Raw genomic sequence first — 18,568 nt, forward strand, 5'->3', positions numbered from 1 at the left:
TTTTAGTCACCTGAAATAGTTTTAATCTAGTTTTAGTCGACTAAATATCATAAGATGTTAGTCGATTAAATATACAGTTGATTTAGTCAACTAAAATGTATTTTGGCAGTGCCTTAATGGTGTAATGGCTTAATGGCTGGTTTTATACTTGGTTGCGCTTAGCTCTGAAAATAGCAGATCTTCAATCTCACAACACATCGCGGTGCGACCCGTTGTGAGATTGAAGATCTACAATTTGCAGCGTAACATCCGAGCGCCACCAAACATAAAATGACTTGTCTTTTAGTTCTACTGGATCTCTTCCCCACTAGTCCCTCCCTAACATTTTTGTGTAGTTTTTATTATGGCAAAGTTGTCAACATGTTTAGTCATAGTTTTAGTCAGCATAGCTTATTTAGTTAACTTTCTATTTAGTTTTTTGTCTTAGTCTTTTGAATAAAAATTAATTTAGCTTTAGTCGCATTTTAGCCATCTGAAAAGTTTTAGTTTTAGTCTAGTTTTAGTCCAAATATCATAAGATTTTAATCGACTAAATCTACAGTTGATTTGGTTGACTGAAGCCTTGATGGCTGATTTTACACTTGGTTGCATGCTGAGAATAGCTGATCTACAAGCTCGTGGAGCTTGTAGATCAGGCTGAAATCGCTTTCCAGCATAGTGACATGCAGAAAAAACTTTACATATGGTATGGTTTACATAGAAGTCAGTCAGTTGTCTTTCACATAATTATTCATATATATTTCATTCATTTATCCCATAAACATCACAATTGGGTTGGGGGGGGGGGCTTAGGGGGGCTTAGGGGGCTAGTCCTTCACCCCTAGGAGCCGTCCCTGGTCCCCCCCTAACATTTTAGTCTAGTTTTTATTTGTCTGTCTGTCTGTCTGTCTGTCTGTCTGTCTGTCTGTCTCTGTGTCTTTCTCTCTCTCCCTCTCTCTCCCTCCCTCCGCGTTGTAAATCTGTTCTTCTATTACCAGATGCGCTTCAAGGTAACATGGTGTGCAGCGTTATCACCTGCACTGTCCTGATTTACTGACAGACACACACACACACGCACGCACGCACGCACGCACGCACGCACGCACGCACGCACGCACGCACGCACGCACGCACGCACGCACGCACGCACGCACGCACGCACACACACACACACACACACACACACACACACACACACACACACACACACACACACACTCACCTTGCCATTTCCCAGCAGCACAAATAGGTGAGCAACACTTGAGCAGTATTCACTCCAGGAGGACGCGTCACAACCTTGATAAAAGGGACCTTTTGTACCTTGTAGACTCCAGCAGGGTTTAACTTAAAAACAATTAAAATAAAACAAAACTGTCTCAGGGTTGAAATGTGATTTCCATGCGAAGTATGCCTATAATCGTTGTTGTTGTTGTCCGGTGGAAATCTTGTATGTCCAAAACCGTTCGTTTTGTATTTACTGTTTATCACTTTAAAAATTGTTTAAAATAGTGAAAATAGCTGATCTCTCGCATCGTGAGGCGTTGTGTGTCTTGTTTGAAGAAGCAGGGCTTTTATGAAAAAACATAAATTTGAAACTTTGAGATACGAGGTTTCGGCCAGAGAGTGAGGCTATGAAAGTACCTCAGACCACCTCCCTGAGGGGGGAGGTGGGGGGGGGGGGAGAGATACATTCTCAGCTCTGTTGTCAAATTTCAGCCAATCAGGAGCAGTGATGTTAATAGGTTTTTAATGTAATGAGTCCCGGGACCCAAGAGCGGTCTTTCGGATGAGTCCCAGGGATATTTTATGGGTCCCACAAAAATTCAACGCGTCATGTCATTTTTGACAAAGTGCAGCATTTAACTTGAATTGGTTATTATATGGTTATGTTCATGTTACGTAGAAATGTGTATGAAAGAAATTAACCACAATTCCAAATCTTACAATTTGGAATTGTAAGATTATTTTATCGAAAAATAAAAACATATATTTTCTTTATTTTTCAAAAGTTTTTCCCCCAAAAAAGGTTTTAATCGTTCAAAACGTTATAAGCGTTAATGTTTTCCATATGTGAGAGGACCGTGTGTGTGTGTGTGTGTGTGTGTGTGTGTGTGTGTGTGTGTGTGTGTGTGTGTGTGTGTGTGTGTGTGTGTGTGTGTCGGAGACGAGTGCATGCCTGTGTTGTGCATTAACATGCATGCGGCGCTAGTCAGGTCCGCGGACTACTGATTGAGAAACACTGCTGGAACGGGCTGATGCGAGCGTCATAGCAGTGCGCGAATGCGCGTTGACTTGCCTGACTGTATCAACTCTATGGACTGGATGCTTGTGTTTACCTCCTGCCTCTGCATGCATGCTTGACACGAAAAGCTCGCTTGTTAATGGCAGCGTCGCCGCCGTGTGCGATGATCGCAAAATACACGTTAATGCGACACCACCGTGGACGCGGTCGGGGAGAGAGCGAGGCAGACACTGCTCCACATTTAATACACTAACACTAGCCTTAGCTACACTAGCCTGGGGTGCGCTAGCCTGAGCGCCCCCACTACGTTCCATGGACTCTGTAAAACTCCGCTTCTAGTCTCTAAAGAACAGACTCCATGCTAACGCAAGGAAGAGCAATTATTTATTATAAATATTATCAGGGCTTTGATGCATCAGGGTTCTGATGGGTGCAGCTGCATAAAGTGTTGCTTGCTTGTTGTGTCGCTGCAGTGTAGAGACGTCATATTTCAGCGCTGTGCCTTGCACACGTTCTGTGGGGGAACCCTTTTCGGTGTATCACCAAACATGCTGTGCCACTATGGTCAGAGAGCGGCCCGGTGCTACGCTAAAACTCAGGCACCCATTGAATTCTGTGACCATCTACGGTCGCCCAAAATGGCATCGGTGGACGATAGAACGCACTGTCGTTAGTTCTATCGTCTGTTTTAAGACCTTCTACGCGGATTTCATTTGTGTTAACATAGCATTAAGTAGCATGCCTTCACCCATGAACAATGGTGGCGTCTGGACTTTTTAAAATATATTTTTTTCGCGACGTGGTAAATTATTTTAACGTGGATGCGTCCATGGGACCCAAGGACACTGACGTGAATGCGTCTTTAGGCAACGTGAATGCGTCAGAGACGCGTGACGCGCACGTATTGACGTCACTGCAGGAGAGAGTACCCATTTAGTGTAATGTTCCAGTTTGGTCTTCTCATTTCCTCATGTCATTACTTCCCACTTCACTTGTTTATCCTGTAGCCTGTTTTTATCCCACCCTGAGTGGGTCAAATTGACATCACTGCCTGGTTTCTGTTTTCTAAGAAGCTGAGATGAGGAAATAACACAACAAAAACTGATTTCTAAGGAACATAGGGCTGCTCTGTTTCCCTTCCTAGAAATTTTGTGGAGTCAAAAGTACAATATTTAGTGTGTGTGTGTGTGTGTGTGTGTGCGTGTGCGTGTGCGTGTGTGTGTGTGTGTGTGTGTGTGTGTGTGTGTGTGAGAGAGAGAGAGAGAGAGAGAGAGAGAGAGCCTGTTCTTGTAGATAATGCAGGCAGACAAGCTAAACCTCTCTCCCTCCTGACTGCTCTGTTTTCATCATATTCCTTCAATACCAAAGTGAATGGAATTAAACTGATGCCACTTAGCTGCAGATTAGATGATGCACTCTGTGTAACAAGCTAGTTCTACTGTACAGTATAGTTCAATAGAAGGTTCTCATCCCTGTGTGTGTGTGTGCATGCGTGCAGCTCACTTCATTTACATTTCAAATCCACCTCTAGTGTGCTTTTGTTCCTTATTTATCCATTTAACTGACAAAATGAGAACAGCCAAGTAAAATAAGGTGTCCCTTCGTTCATGGGAAGGTTAGCCAAATAGGGGTGCAACAGTTGATCGAATTATAATTGATTTAATCCATTATAATATAATACAGAAAATAGCAAAACATGGATATCAAGACTGGCACAAAAATGCCCAGTTGAATTTGAATTGACATTATTTTATATAGTGTTTTGATGGATTGACTATTTTATAGATGAATGTTTAAAAAGTACAGAACAACAAAGACCTGCTATTAGATTAACTCATTTACTGTCTTTTAAAACATCGCTGAACTCATCAACTGCCGCGTCGTCCTTACCTTTTAACGTGGGCATGTGCGCGATGTGCGCACACCAGGCCAGGAATTCCGTCATTTCAGGGGCAAGGCCACTTGGCCTTTGGTGTAGTCCATTTTTTAGGGCACAAAGGCCAAATGCCAGGGCAGGCAGGCCATCAAATAAAGAGAGTTTAGTCCATTGAAAGAATGTGTTGAATTTAAGGGTTAAGGATGATAACCTAATCTGCAGTGAAATAGATGAATTATGATATTTACAATCTGATTAATCCATGCTCAGCCCTGCACCAATCAAAGTCACTGGATTGGTTTAAAGATGGGGACTCTGGGAGTTAAGATTTCAGAATCCCAACAAAAGACAATGGTGTCTACATGACAAGAAAGAGACACCGGTGTCTACTGTCTACATATTAACTCATTTTGTGCTCCTGAAATTAACAGATTAAAATGTCCAGTGTGCCGCTCGCAGCCTTCATCCACGACCGTTCTCTTATTTTGAAGGCCAGAAGGCCATTGCGTAAACACTTCCGGTTTGACGTCATGACGTCATACAACGGAAGCGGTCGTCACACCATGTGCTTTCTAAAATGGCCGATAGATGCCTTTGTTATTATGTTATGTAGCGAGAATCTAATGCCATCCAATGCCATCCTCCCCTTTAAAAGTGTTGTTTGGAGATAATGGACATAATGGACACACGTGTGTACGTCCGATCACAGCTTTCAAATAAAAAAATCTGTTTGAAAATAGACGTATCCATCGCTGAGCAGCTTCTTCAACCCATGAAGCTCCGGTCCCACCGGAAACCGGAACCCGGAAATTCGACTGGAAACAGTTCTCCGAGGGTGATAAACAGTCCGGATCTGCGATAAACAGCGATTATACTTTTAATTGTTTTATAGCGATTAAAGCATATTAAAGTCTCGGGATTATCGGGCCCGGTGGAGAAGAACATAGGGATTTTGTTGGGACTATCTGGGGAGGCGGTAAATGAGTTAATCTACACACCTGATACATGTGTTATCATATCCTTGGGATGGGACTGTTATCAATATTGTCATGCCTTAGCCAAGGCTCAGTAGTCAGACTACCAACTACCAGGAGCTGGGTAGACCCAATATCAGCCTTAACTCATTCTGTGCCAGATGCCAAAATGGCTCCAAGGTAGCTGTGCCGAGATTTTGTATGTTTTTCTTTACTATGCAATGAAAAAAAAATGATTTTTTTTTTATATAATTTTTTTCCCCACAGAAACAGACACAGTTGTTGTGATTCAGTGGCAAAAAGAATTTTGTCAATCGGACAAATGGTTCCAGAGATAGAGCTGTTTGAATGAAAAAAAGTGTCCATCCACTAGAATGGACACACATGAACACACATTTTCTCAATCAGCTAAACGAGGGAGCGAACACACAACAGAGAAAAGCATCTCTCTGATCTCAGGTCATTTTGACATCTTTAAAAAAAAGGAAAAAAAAAAGTTTTTTTTTTTTTCTATGTAAAAAACACAAAAACCGTCATAAGCCGTCATTGGCACAGAATGAGTTAATATCAGCCTTGGTCTTGTCATTGCAATGCGCATGCGCCAACACACGAGGGGAAAAAAAGAAGTCACACTGGGATTCGAGACTACAGGGTTGGGAATTCTAGCCATGCCTTCTTACTGAGGACGCTACTGAGATTGATGCGCCGCTCCGACATTATTTTTTAGCATTAGGTTTAGCCATAGTTTTACTAGGGTTAGGGTTAGGTTTAGGTTTAGGGTTAGGCATAGTATTTTTCACCGCTGCGTCACGTTCCGTTACCGAGTCATGTGTAAAACCAAGCAAAAAAAAAAAAAAGTCTGTCAGCTGCCTGGTTAGCTCAGTCGGTAGCGACGGGGACTGGTAATCCGACGGCCCGGGTTCGATTCTCACTGAGGGAGCGACCAGTACATTGTTCCTGTGAACGTGCGTTGGCGCATGTGCATTGCAATGACAAGTCTATGGGCGATAACGGAGCTACCAGCTCCTGGTAGCTGGTAGTCCGACTACTGAGCCTTGGCCAAGGCATGACAGGGGTGATAACAGACCCATCCCAAGGGAGGATAACACGAAGATCAGCTGATCTACAGTAGTTTTAGTCGAATAAATATCACAAGATTTTAGTCAACTAAATCTACAGTCGATTTTGTCGACTAAAATGTATTTTGGCTGGCCTTGATGGTGTCGTAATGCCTGATTTTACACTTGGTTGCATGCTTAAAATAGCCCATCTACAAGCTCTGCTATTTTCAGAGCGCAACACCCGAGTACAACCAAACTTGTCTTTTAGTTCTGCTGGATCTCTGCTCCACCAGTCCCTCGCTTTTTTTTAAGTCTAGTTTTTATTGTCAATATATTTAATTTAGCCTCAATGCATAGCTTTTAGTCGACAAAATCAACACTGACAGGCGGTAAAACAAACACACTTTGAAGGTTGGTACTGCCAAGACGTTTATCTCAGGTCACCGGATTTAGTCAAACATTTTTCCTCAGTCTTTCCACACCAATAATTCTCCTGTTTTCATATTCCAATCCTGACGGGAGCTTTTCTATATCTATTCTCTCGCTCTGTTACTTTGCATGCTGCCGTTGTTGTTTTTGGGTACAACAATGCCCCAAATTAATACTCTGTCAGGGGATGGTGTCCCGTTGGCCAAAAAGAACTGTACCAGCTCACAATGCGCCGCCATGCGATACGTTTCACTGTGAGCACATCTCAGTATAATTAAACATTATCCTTCCATCAAGGGGGGGGGGGGTTCTCCTATAGGGGGAGGGAGGGAGAGAGAGAGAGAGAGGAGAGAGAGAGAGAGAGAGAGAGAGAGAGACAGAGAGAGAGAGAGAGAGAGAGAGAGAGAGAGAGAGAGAGAGAGAGAGAGAGAGAGAGAGAGTGAGAGAGAGAGAGTCGTGGTCGAACAATAGAGCAGATTTATTTTGTGTGGTTGAAATGTGAAGGTGCTTTTTAAGTTAAAGAACTGCCTCCCCCCTCTCTCTTTGAATCTCTCTACTTTCATCCTCCCTCCCTCCCTCTCTAAGGGAGTGTGTTTTGTTCTCTTCTATTCCTCTCTCTCTCTTGCCGATGAAATCAGGTGTTTTGCCAAACCTGTAGTGCTGGAGTTCAGAGAGGAGGGAGGTGTGGTAGTTTCAAGTCACTCACAGGGGGGGTCTCTGTTCCAACGCACAACGCCAATAGTTCACACTGTGTAGCATGCACACACGCACGCACGCGCGGAAATGTATAGCATGAGTATGAGAACATGGCAGGGGACCAGCATGACACATTTTGCTAACATTCTCTGGCAAGACATGAGAGACAGAGAGAGAGAGAGAGAGAGAGGAGAGAGAGAAATAGAGAGAGAGAGAGAGAGAGAGAGAGAGAGAGAGAGAGAGAGAGAGAGATGATGCATCTCCGCCTCTTAAAGAAAGTTTACCTATAGTATATGTTTGTTTGTGTATGTTTTGTTTGGCAAGGTCGACACTGTTAATAAGTGATTGCAGTAAGTGCTGTGTGTGTGTGTGTGTGTGTGTGTGTGTGTGTGTGTGTGTGTGTGTGTGTGGTGTGTGTGTGTGTGTGTGTGTGTGTGTGTGTGTGTGTGAGTGTGTGTGTGTTGTGTGTGTGTGTGTGTGTGTGTGTGTGTGTGCGTGCGTGCGTGCGTGCGTGCGTGCGTGCGTGCGTGCGTGCGCGCGCGTGCGTTGTGTTTCTTTCTGCTACACGCATATATCTGCAAGAACAAGTTCACATATTTGCGTGCATGTGAATGGGCATGCGTTCCCGTGCGCGTGTGTGTGTGTGTGTGTTGATAAAGTGTGGGGGTGTCTTGTCAAGGTGATAAATAGCGCAAAGCACTCTGGGACGGCTTAGACAACCGTAGAGAGGAGAGGAAAATATATGGGGGGAAAATACACTCGTATTCACATACCAAGAGACAAGCTGGACCTGGAGGGAGAGAGGGAGGAGGGATGGGGAGGAGGTAGGAGGAAAGTAGGAGGGAGAGTTCAGGCCTAGAATTATCTAATGCTTTAACTATTGAAAAATAGCAGATATACAAGCTCTTGCAAGTCTTTGAATATATCTTTATTAAAGCGAACTCAACTATCTGCTTATGTGGTCCCTGGAACAACATATTTTGAGATGGGGGGGGTCAAATACATGTAATTTTGGGGGTCCTTTCATGAAAAAGTTTGAGAACCACTGATTTAGAAGATTTAGAAGACATTTATAGGGTCAAAAATATTCAAAGACTTGGACAAATGTTCACTATTTTTCTAAATCTTCAAGATCTTCAAGCTTGTATATCAGTTATTTTTCAATAGTTACACGCATAAAATAATGGTTAAAGTGGTTAAAATCTAATTTGACCCAGATTTGCGTTCAGGCCTAAATGGCTTAACCCATTAGGACCAGTCTACAAATGTCTTCTATATCCTGATAAATTGTAAGTTGCTATATCAGTGCATGGTGCTCAAAGCTTTTCATGTCAAGGACCCCCAAAATGATATGTATTTGGCCACGGATCTGCATCTCAGTGAAAATATGTTGTTCTGTGGATACAAAATAGTTATTGAAAGAACACGGTCCCCCTCGCGTATTAGGAGGGCAGTATGAGTCACCAGAAGCAAGGACGGGTGCTTTCGATGAATCTATCATGGTTAAAATGCAGTTTGAAGTTCCAATGGGTTTGTATAGAAAGGGGGCGTGTCTGTTAAAATGAATATCTAAATACTGAATCGAGCAACTTAAAAACTGTCTGGGGGTCTCAGAAAAGCCTTAGTAGACGATAAAATGATCAAAATATTTATTTAAAGTTAACCGCGCAGATTACAAAGTTACATGTTGTAACTAAGTACCTCTCTGAGTTCTTTTTACACCAATGGTTACACACAAAAAAAACATGTTCTCAGACTTATATCTCTCTTTTTTTCTTTCTCCTTGCTGCAATATTGAATAACTCCACTTCATAACTCCATTATATGACTCTGCTATGCTGCGCTGTACTAAACTCCCTGTTTTCCGCTGCAAACTATACTGTGTCATTTGATTGTTTGTTTTGTTGGTGCGGTGATTCCATAACGCTGATAAACAGACAGCACAGTTTGAATTAGATTGAATTGCCTTTTAAGAATCTCTCTCTCTCTCTCTCTCTCTCTCTCCAGGGCGTGGTTTCAGGCAGGCCTCAACTTCCTGTCGGTGAAACCTAGCAACCTGGTTGCCTGGGAGATCAAACAGGAAATGGTCCCCGGCAGCAGCTCTCTGGCCGTGCTGTGTCAGAGAAAGGCTACGACCACAGGAGAGAGGTATGGAGCACGCATGCACGCTCAAAAAAGAGTCAAGTGTCCCCTTTTTTCTCAGAATCTGGCCCACACTTTGTGAATATCAGTAGCTGACAGAAAATAAACAACGGACCAAAGCTGTTCCCTAGCAACGCAATTCCACTGACAAGCTCCACAGTCTCATATAACAAGGAGAAAGCCATGTCGAGGACATTATGAAAATCATTTCAGTTCTGACCCAAACTGCCCTTTCTGTGCAGCCTTGTTGTGCCAAAGTAATCCCACTAAAGCTGCCCGGGCCCTCTGTGCTGTTAACCCCCCGACAAGGGAACCAAGGCGGGTTTTCAGCAAAGCGCTGCGCCCTGGTCACGCTGCCAGCACAGGTTATTTAATTCAATGGGAGGCTTGTGAGACAATGAAGGGCCACCACTGTACAGGTGGTGACTTTTCAAAAATGTTTCCGATTGATGGGATGCAGTTTTTTCATTTTTTCTCTGGCGTGGTGCCGAACAGAGCCCAATTTGGGCCCCATTTGGGCCCCCTATGGGTCTGTAACTCTGAGAGTGCAAAAATGGAACCAGCCTTGTTCATTTTAAAATGACGAACGGGCGAGTAATTATGCCTGCCCTACATGGCATACTGCAGGAAGAAATTAACAGATGAAATGTTGTCAATATTTCATTGACATTTTGAGATGTAGGCCTGATAACTGTTAATTAGTTTAGCTACCTTTCTGAAAGCCTTTTCAATTGCACAGGGCTGTTGCCACAGTACTAGACTCTGTTTTACCCATACAGAGGATTGATACAAGAATATGTGTCCCGATCTCATTGACAGCCGGTCATCTCGGCAAGTACAGCTTTAGACAGGGACTGAAAATACCTTTTTTTTTTTTTTCTCACTAAAATGTGATAAAGCCACTAAAGCATTTCATAAATTTCAGGCTACATTTCACTTAAACGCCAGAGCTTAACTCTGCATGTAAATAAGACTTTTTTGAATTAATGTGAGAGATCGGTACATAATTCTGTTAGTCCTCCCAGTTGATATTAGCTAAAATGCTAACTAATGCTAACAAAATATGCCTTTGTTAGCCGTTTGTAGCCAAATGCGGTAATATCGGGACTCCATTACTTAGCGATGCAACCCACAGTATTTATCCCATTAATTTAATGCCACGTGTGTTCCAAATGAACAATTATTAACCACGTAATGTATGATTTAGTGTATTATTTTATTTATTATTCTTCCGCCGTTCTTCTGCTGTTTCTTCTTCTACGCTGGTGAAAATGATCCGTTCCTGCCTGGAGACGTATGCGTTTGTCTTCCGTGAAGCTCCGGTGCGGAAGCTTCCTTTGTCACTGAGTTAGCTTAGCATTGAATAGATCAGTGTTGTCGTAAACTATCTAGTTTTAACGTTCAGGACGTTTTTTTTTTTGGAGAATAAATTGACAGCCAAGAAAACATGGATGGAATGCAATCGTTCACTCGCCGTCGGAAAGTTGACTTTAGAGTAGACTATTCTGGTTGACTGGCTATGAGTGGCTAACGGCTAACGCTAGCTAGCGTTAGCTAGCGCTAGCTGCAGGCTAACGCAGGCATCGTATAAACAAATAAAACGTGACCCAACTCTATTGTTGCTCTCTTCTACAAGCTCACAACGCGAGGCGGTTAAGCCTGTAGATTGTGTTTTATTATCAGGTCAGATTATCCTTCTGACTGAAGTTACACAAACACTCATGTAACATGAATAGGGTTGCCACCTTTCAGAAATTGAAATAAGGAACACCTCTTCCGGGCACGCGGTGCGTGCGTTCCGTGCGCGTGGCACAGCCGCCGGCCGGCGAAAAAATGCAGTCCCAAACCCATGAAATGCATAGAATAGTTATAACTATAACCTATATTGTTTTGCAGTTTGAAGTGGCCAATTGTTTCTAAAATATGAACAAGTTAATTGTGTATGAAATAAAGCAATGTATGAATGATTTGAACCTGGCTCTTGTATTGGGTCACTTGGTGGTCAGTAAAGAGAAGGTAGTCAAGAAACCATTAAGTCATATACTTAAAGCTATACTGTGTAAGATGCTCAACTAGTGGTCAGTAGCCCTATAGCAAACCGCGGTCGCGTTCGCGTCTTTCGCCCGTTTTTCGTACCTTCACACCCCCGCGTCTGCCTCCACAACGCCGAGAGCTATCTTTAGAGGGGTCCCTGGTTCCTGTGCGTTCAGGCATTCCGGAGAAACGGACTACTTCACCCTGCCTGGTAGGCGAGATTACCTTTTGAGTAAAGAGACACACGGGCGACTACAAATATGGCGACCCCACTTCAAGATGCGCTGTGATTGGCCGGTAGTGTACCATGTGTGCATGATCGGCGATGTGATTGGGCAACGTATACACAACGTATACAGATGATGCAGATTACGTCATTTTGGCGCGAAATCCGGTCCACGGCCAGGATCATAGAAAACATATAAAGAGAAGGCTTCAGAAGCTGAAAATAACGGAGTGGGTGTTCTAAAACTTTAGCGATTTAACAGTTAGGACAATTTTAAGATTTGTTTTATAAAAAAAGTTACATGGTACAACTTTAAAGTTTAAAGTGCTTTATTAGCAACAAAGATTAAACATTTTTTACTTTAGGCTGAATAGGCTTCACTAGCCTGAACCTGAGCATAGCCTAGTTTAAAGTGCTTTATTAGCAATGAACATTGAACATTTTTACTTTAGGCCAGGGGTAGGCAACCTTAGGCACGGGTGCCAACATTGGCACAGGGAAGAGTGATCACCGGCACTGGTAGAAGTGTGAGAGAGAGATTTTCTATTTTAAAAACAAATCTTTTTTTTTTTTACGTGGTCAATTAAATGAAGTTGGCTCATTTATAGCGGGGAAATCTCGCTTTTTCGACGTGTCAATTGTTCGACGGCCCGCAACTTCGACGCGGCGATAGTTCGACTATGGGATCGCGAGATTCCGGCGCCGCTGTTTCGACGGCACCCTTTTTCGAAAAAAAGGACACCCGTGTTTCGACAAGACGGCACGGTATTTCGACAAGGCAGCACGGTATTTCGACAATGAAAAAAACAAGTCTCTCTCACACACGCACAGACAGACTCACAATGCCAACTAACCCAGCCTTACCTCCCCGACTTTTTTGTTCTCTTTCTCGTCTCTCTCCCTCTCTCCCTCTCTCTCTCTCTCTCTCTCTCTCTCTCTCTCTCTTCTCTCTCTCTCTCTCTCTCTCTCTCTCTCTGGATTAACATTACCTGAGGACGTGGGGTAAAGTAATCTTTACGGACGGGAAAAGCAGGGCCGTGCTTAGGGCCTAGGGGGACCCAGGCAAGGCAAACCCTGGTTTGAGGCCCCTGGCCCAATTTGGTAACCATCAAAATTGCATATATATTTTAAGTCCATGTTAATCATTGCCAGTAAAACAAACACTGCGTGCCATCTTTAAGAAGCCCCAGTAAACCCTGTAAAAAAATGATCTCATCCTGGGGGGCGCCACTTTAAAGTAACTGTCCAGGGCCCCCAAAACTAAAGGGAATTGATACACATATGTATATCAATTTAGGGGGCCTCAAAACCTTTTAAATATAAATATTTACACAGACTTTAGAAGAAATGGATCCATTCCCTGCATCCTTTAAATTAGTGTACATGACATCACAGAACATTCATGAAGGAACTGCTTGTGTAATCAGGGCCATTGTTATCTGGTCTCACCTTTGCGAGCCAAGCTCTTTTCAAATTCTAATGAGCTAATATATCCAAAGCAATTGTGCTTCACTCTCACATAATTTTTTTAGAGTTACAAGATTACATAATTGGAATATCAGAGTTATTACCTACAAATAACTACCTTAATGATAATAAGAACAAGAATAACGTTAAGTGCATGTTTTGCAGTGGTTCTCAACCTTTGTCTCACACTAAATACATGTAAATGGATGTGTGTCCACAGGCAGCCTATTAATTATATTTCAATTCATAGCTACTTCAATTATTGCCAGTAAAACAAACTAGCATGCCATCTTTAAGAAGCCCCAGTAAACCTGTTTAAAGTATTAAGTTAAACATAACATTTATGTTAAGTCGCTTACCGTTCATTATGTTGATATCATCATGGGCCCACTTCAAACTGTCAGGGGGGCCCCAAATGAGATTGAATATATATATATATATATATATATATATATATATATATATATATATATATATATATATATATATATCAATATATGTACCTCAATTTGGTAACCCTCATATATATTTTAAGTCCATAGCTACTTTAATTAATCTCATCCTGGGGGACCCCATTCCCTGCATCCGGAATGGATACATTTCTTCTAAAGTCTGTGTAAATATTTACATTTAAAAAAGTTTTGAGGGCCCCCAAATTGATATTTTTGGGGGCCCTGGACAGTTTGAAGTGGGCCCCCCAGGATGAGATAACATTTTCACAGGGTTTGTTGGGGCCTCTTAAAGATGTATGTGACATCACAGAACACACATAAGGAACTGCTTGGGTAAATTAGGGCCATTGTTATCTGGCCTGCACCTTTGAGAGCCAATCTCTTTTCATATTCTAATGAGCTAATATGTCCAAAGCAATTGTTTCATGTTAACCCTCACTTCAACTGTTCTCTGTTCAACAGCTCAACTGGGGCCCATGCCCATATTGGTAAAAAAAAAAATCAAAATCTCATGAGGCCCCCAGCCTGTGTGGGGTTTGCCTGTATGGACTGCACGGCCCTGTTTAAGAGTATAGCCTAATGAATGACTACAGTCAGTGCGCAACAGGCTCCGCCAATCACTTATCTTACTTGTTAAAAGCAACATATTATAAAGACATGACAGTAATATGGGTGCATATAAACGTAAAATATACTCTCCTCCCTAGCTGTAGGCCTATGCATATGAACATGTCTGTGTCCAATAGAAAGCTGCAGAGCATGGAGTTTTTTTTTAAACAAGGCAGTACAAGGCAAAAATAATATCAACACCGTCGGATAGGATGTTAACTTGCAGATCTGTTCTTTTAAGCATGCACACCATAGAGTTATAATATTAAGATGCACACCGAGAGAGGGAGAGGAGAGCATGGAGGAGAGAGAGAAAGCGAGGAGGGGAGAGAGAGACAGACAGACAGACAGACAGACAGACAGACAGACAGACAGACAGACAGAAGATGCGCGAACACCCTTTGCTGTTTTAGCACCTCGCAAAAACACTACTGATCTAGTAGGTGTGATAAATTCTGTCGGGTCAGTCTGGAGCATATTAAAGAGGTTATTATAGGCCTAATCGGCGATCACTCACGTGCGCGAGCGCATGCATGATGATGCGACCGCTCCAGCTAATAAATCCGTGCACAGCACAGGGCTTCTGGAGACCCACTCCCCCCACAAGTTGCCACAACACCCCTGCCTACAGTTCATGCATGTCACGAATACAGGTCACTTCGCAACATGATAGGCTTCAAAGGAGCTTTATTGGCAAACACGGGCTTATGACAGCAGAACAAAAGTTTACATTTGGGCCATTGTGAGAAAGACAGTAACCAGTCCGCCGTTCGCCCTGTGGTGTGTGTGTGTGTGTGTGTGTGTGTGTGCAACCCGGTCTCCACAGAAAATTGTGGTCTGTCTATGCGTGTGAGTGAGTGAGGGTGAGAAAGGGAGTGAGGGAGGGAGAGAGAGACGAGAGAAAGAAAGAAAGAAAGAAAGAAAGAAAGAAAGAAAGAAAGAAAGAAAGAGAGGGAGAGAGACAGAGACAGACAGACAGACAGACAGACAGACAGACAGACAGACAGACAGACAGACAGATAAAACACAGTAGGCCTATGTAGATAGCCAGAACAACAAATAGCCTAGAAACGATAGAAGGGTCGGGGGAGGGGAAGGCTGGGTTAGGAGGAGCGTTGGCACCATGAGTCTGTCGGGGGGAGCGTGTAGCTGAGAGATTTGTTTTTTCATTGTCGAAATACCGTGCCGTCTTGTCGAACTGTTGTCGTGTAGGACAGTTGTCGTGTCGAAACATTGGCGTCCTTTTTTTCGAAAAAGGGTGCCGTCGAAACAGCGGCGCCGAAATCTCGCGATCCCTAAGTCGAACTATCGGCGCGTCGAAATTGCGGGCCGTCGAACAAATGGCACGTCGAAATAGCGACACGCTCCCATTTATAGCATATAACATCTTGCACAAAATGTTACATTCATTAAAACATTTCATGAACATTCATAAACTCTGACTGTGGAGGGAGTCATGGAGACAGATGGGTTATTGCTCTGGGTCTAATGATCGTTATAACAATGTCCTGCCAATCAAAATATGTCAAAATATTTGTCATTAAAAAAAATAAAAAATAAACGTGGTCAATTAAATGAACTATTCATTCATTTATATTAAATACATGCTTATAAACTTTAAAAACTCAACATGAATAAACAGTCAACCATAATTAGTCTATGCCTATGCCTATAGCCTAGCTCACTGGTTCCCAAACACTGAGTTCATTGGTTCCTTTATCACTACCCTGTTTTTAATTATTAGCCTATTGTAATTGTAATATCAAAACATCTTTAAAAATCCCATGAATTAAAAAAAATATATTAATTATTTTCCCTCCTCAGTAACTTCATGGAGTTGAAAATTAGAAAACAAATGTCTAAGAAGTGGTGAAAATAACCAATCTACAAGCTCACAATGATGTGAGCTTGTTGATCTGCTATTTTCACTAGTTTGAGAAAGTCTGTGAAAATGTCTCATTTCTTTTTTGTGTCATGGCATGGGCTAAATGTTTGGGAACCACTCAGGCTACTACTGACATGATGACATCTTAAACCATAAATAAGGACATCTTAACATGACATGAATGACATCTCAAATCATAAATAAAGTCAATATGTCCCATACCGAATCAATCTCAGGAGCTGTTTCAGGTATGAAGAACTGCGACACCGCTCTCTGGGTCTGCTGTGTTCTTATATTTCGGGAATGTGTTTCTCCTCTCTCATGCTGTCTGATATCAGACACTCCACCATGTGATACAGAGAACGTTCGCCGACATACTCTGCAGTTCGCTTTATAAACGTCTTCACTGACGCTGTCAAGCCACGGGTTTGTTTCTTCCCACTCGCGTCTGTACCTTTGTAGGCGTCTGTCCTTTTTTTGAGGCGGTGGAGTATTGAATTCAGACGACATTTTTAAAGCGCGCGGTGTGCCTGATCTGCCTGGTGTAAAGGAGGAAGCTCGACTGTAACTAGGCAACGGTGATTGACAGCGACATGCAGTGCATATGCAGACAGGGGCCGTGCTAGCGGAGATCGCAGGAGAGGAGAGGAGAGCGTACAGCCGCAGCGACTTTTGCTGTCTTTTCCTGTGTTTTATTTCATTCATTATTGTTAAATTCTGTGTTGAGGTTTGTGTGACAGACCTTTATGGGGCATTTGGTTAAATACGGAACAAACCGTGTTCCGTATTGGTTCAATACGGAACGCATCTTTTAATTGTCCAATACGGAACGATTCCGTATTATACGGAACGGGTGGCAACCCTAAACATGAAGCACTTAGTTAGCTATTAGCAATTAGCATAGCTACAGTTATCTATTGTTAGATGTTAGATGTATAACAACATTACGTGGTTAATAATTGTTCATTTGGAACACACATGGCATTGAATGAACGGGATAAATACTGTGGTTTGCATCGCTAAGTAATGGAGTTCTGATATTACCGCATTTGGCTACAAAGATAAGATAAGATTGGTTACGAAATAATTCACACACAGTAACCAGTGGTGGAAAAAATAGCCGATCTACATGCTCACATGCTCTGCTATTTTCAAATTACCAAGGTATAAAATAGGGCTAAAGTGGTCTGTGCATGTTTTATAATATTATAATTTATATCTGCAAAGTAATTAGTAACTAAAGTTTTCAAAAATTGTAGTGGAGTAAAAGTACAATATTTGGAACCGAGATGTAGTGGAGTAGAAGTAAAAGTATTGGAAATTGGATTTACTAAAGTAAAGTAGAAATAGCCAAGTTCTCTAAGTTAGAGTGTATGTAAACGTTTGTGTTCTCATGCCAATAAAGCTTTTTGAATTGAATTGTGCCTCTCTACTTCCCCATGTGGCGGAGTCACGTCATTGCAGGTTAGAATTATATTTAAAAGGTAAATATCTCAGAAGTAGTATTTTAGCATGGCATCATTCTATAAGCCATATCTTCAAAACTGTTGGGTCAATCTCCACAACCAATATATCATTTTGTAGCTATGATCCCCAGCTTTCAAATGAAATGAAAAAATGAAAATGAAAAAAATTGCAATGACTGGCTCTCAGTGAGATTGTGACACATATATTCCTTTTTTCCAACTGACACACAAATAACATATCAGATTTGGTCAAGTTTTGATTGTTCATAACAAAGGGTTTTGTGTAGTAGACATGTCCCTGCAGAGACATTTATCAGACGTGCGTCTGATAAATCGTTCTGTAGTTGGACGGTTGGACACATTTTGTTTGATCATCGTTTGATCAACGTCGAAATGTTGAAATTCTGTGAGGATTTGCTCCCAAGAAGCACACCCTCTTCACTGTCACACACACAAACCATAGAAATAGACAAAGTGACGCCCATTGATTTCTACAGACCCGTTTTGAAGCCTGTTTTTCAGCGATTTCCGCCATCTTTCTATATCCGGTTCAAAATGCTAACAGAAATGAAATGCTGTTGGTTGCAACTGCAGCGACGGTGTGTCTTCACTCCGTAGAACCAGTAGAAACCATAGAAACATTATCCTGGCATTAGCCAGACTGATTGATTATTATTGATTATTTTATTGGACAAAAATGGAGAACAGTACAAGTATAGTCAATACAATTGAAATGTAGTACAATACAAGTACAGTTGAACACCCTGCCTAAAAGGAACATCCAAATAAGACCTATTTTTTACGTTGGAAGCCCTTAGTATGATAACGTGGATTCACTCACACGTTCCTCCGCAGCACGGGTTGGCAACCTTAGGCACGGGTGCCAACATTGGCACAGGGGTGGTTGATTACTGGCACACTGGTAGAAGTGTGAGAGAGTGAACTCTTATCTATATGCAATTTACAGTACCTGCATATACATTAATTCAAGCTGATAACTTTAACTGGGGAGAGAGTCTGGGAGATAATT

The 18,568-nt window shown here is 42.2% G+C and overlaps 1 protein-coding gene across 1 annotated transcript in view; it reads left to right on the top strand.

Moving 5' to 3' along the window:
• LOC308295695 (transmembrane protein 132B) overlaps nt 1–18,568 on the top strand; it is a gene marked incomplete at both ends in the record, with an annotated part of 319,995 nt that overhangs the window by 102,235 nt on the left and 199,192 nt on the right. Inside the window, one exon of the mRNA XM_080738744.1 lies at nt 9,265–9,405. Coding sequence (XP_080594870.1) covers nt 9,265–9,405 — 141 coding nt within the window. The remainder of the gene's footprint in view (nt 1–9,264; nt 9,406–18,568) is intronic.

This window comes from Nannobrachium achirus (assembly GCF_963921795.1).
Source record: "Nannobrachium achirus genome assembly, chromosome: 12".
In the NCBI taxonomy this organism is placed as follows: domain Eukaryota; kingdom Metazoa; phylum Chordata; class Actinopteri; order Myctophiformes; family Myctophidae; genus Nannobrachium; species Nannobrachium achirus.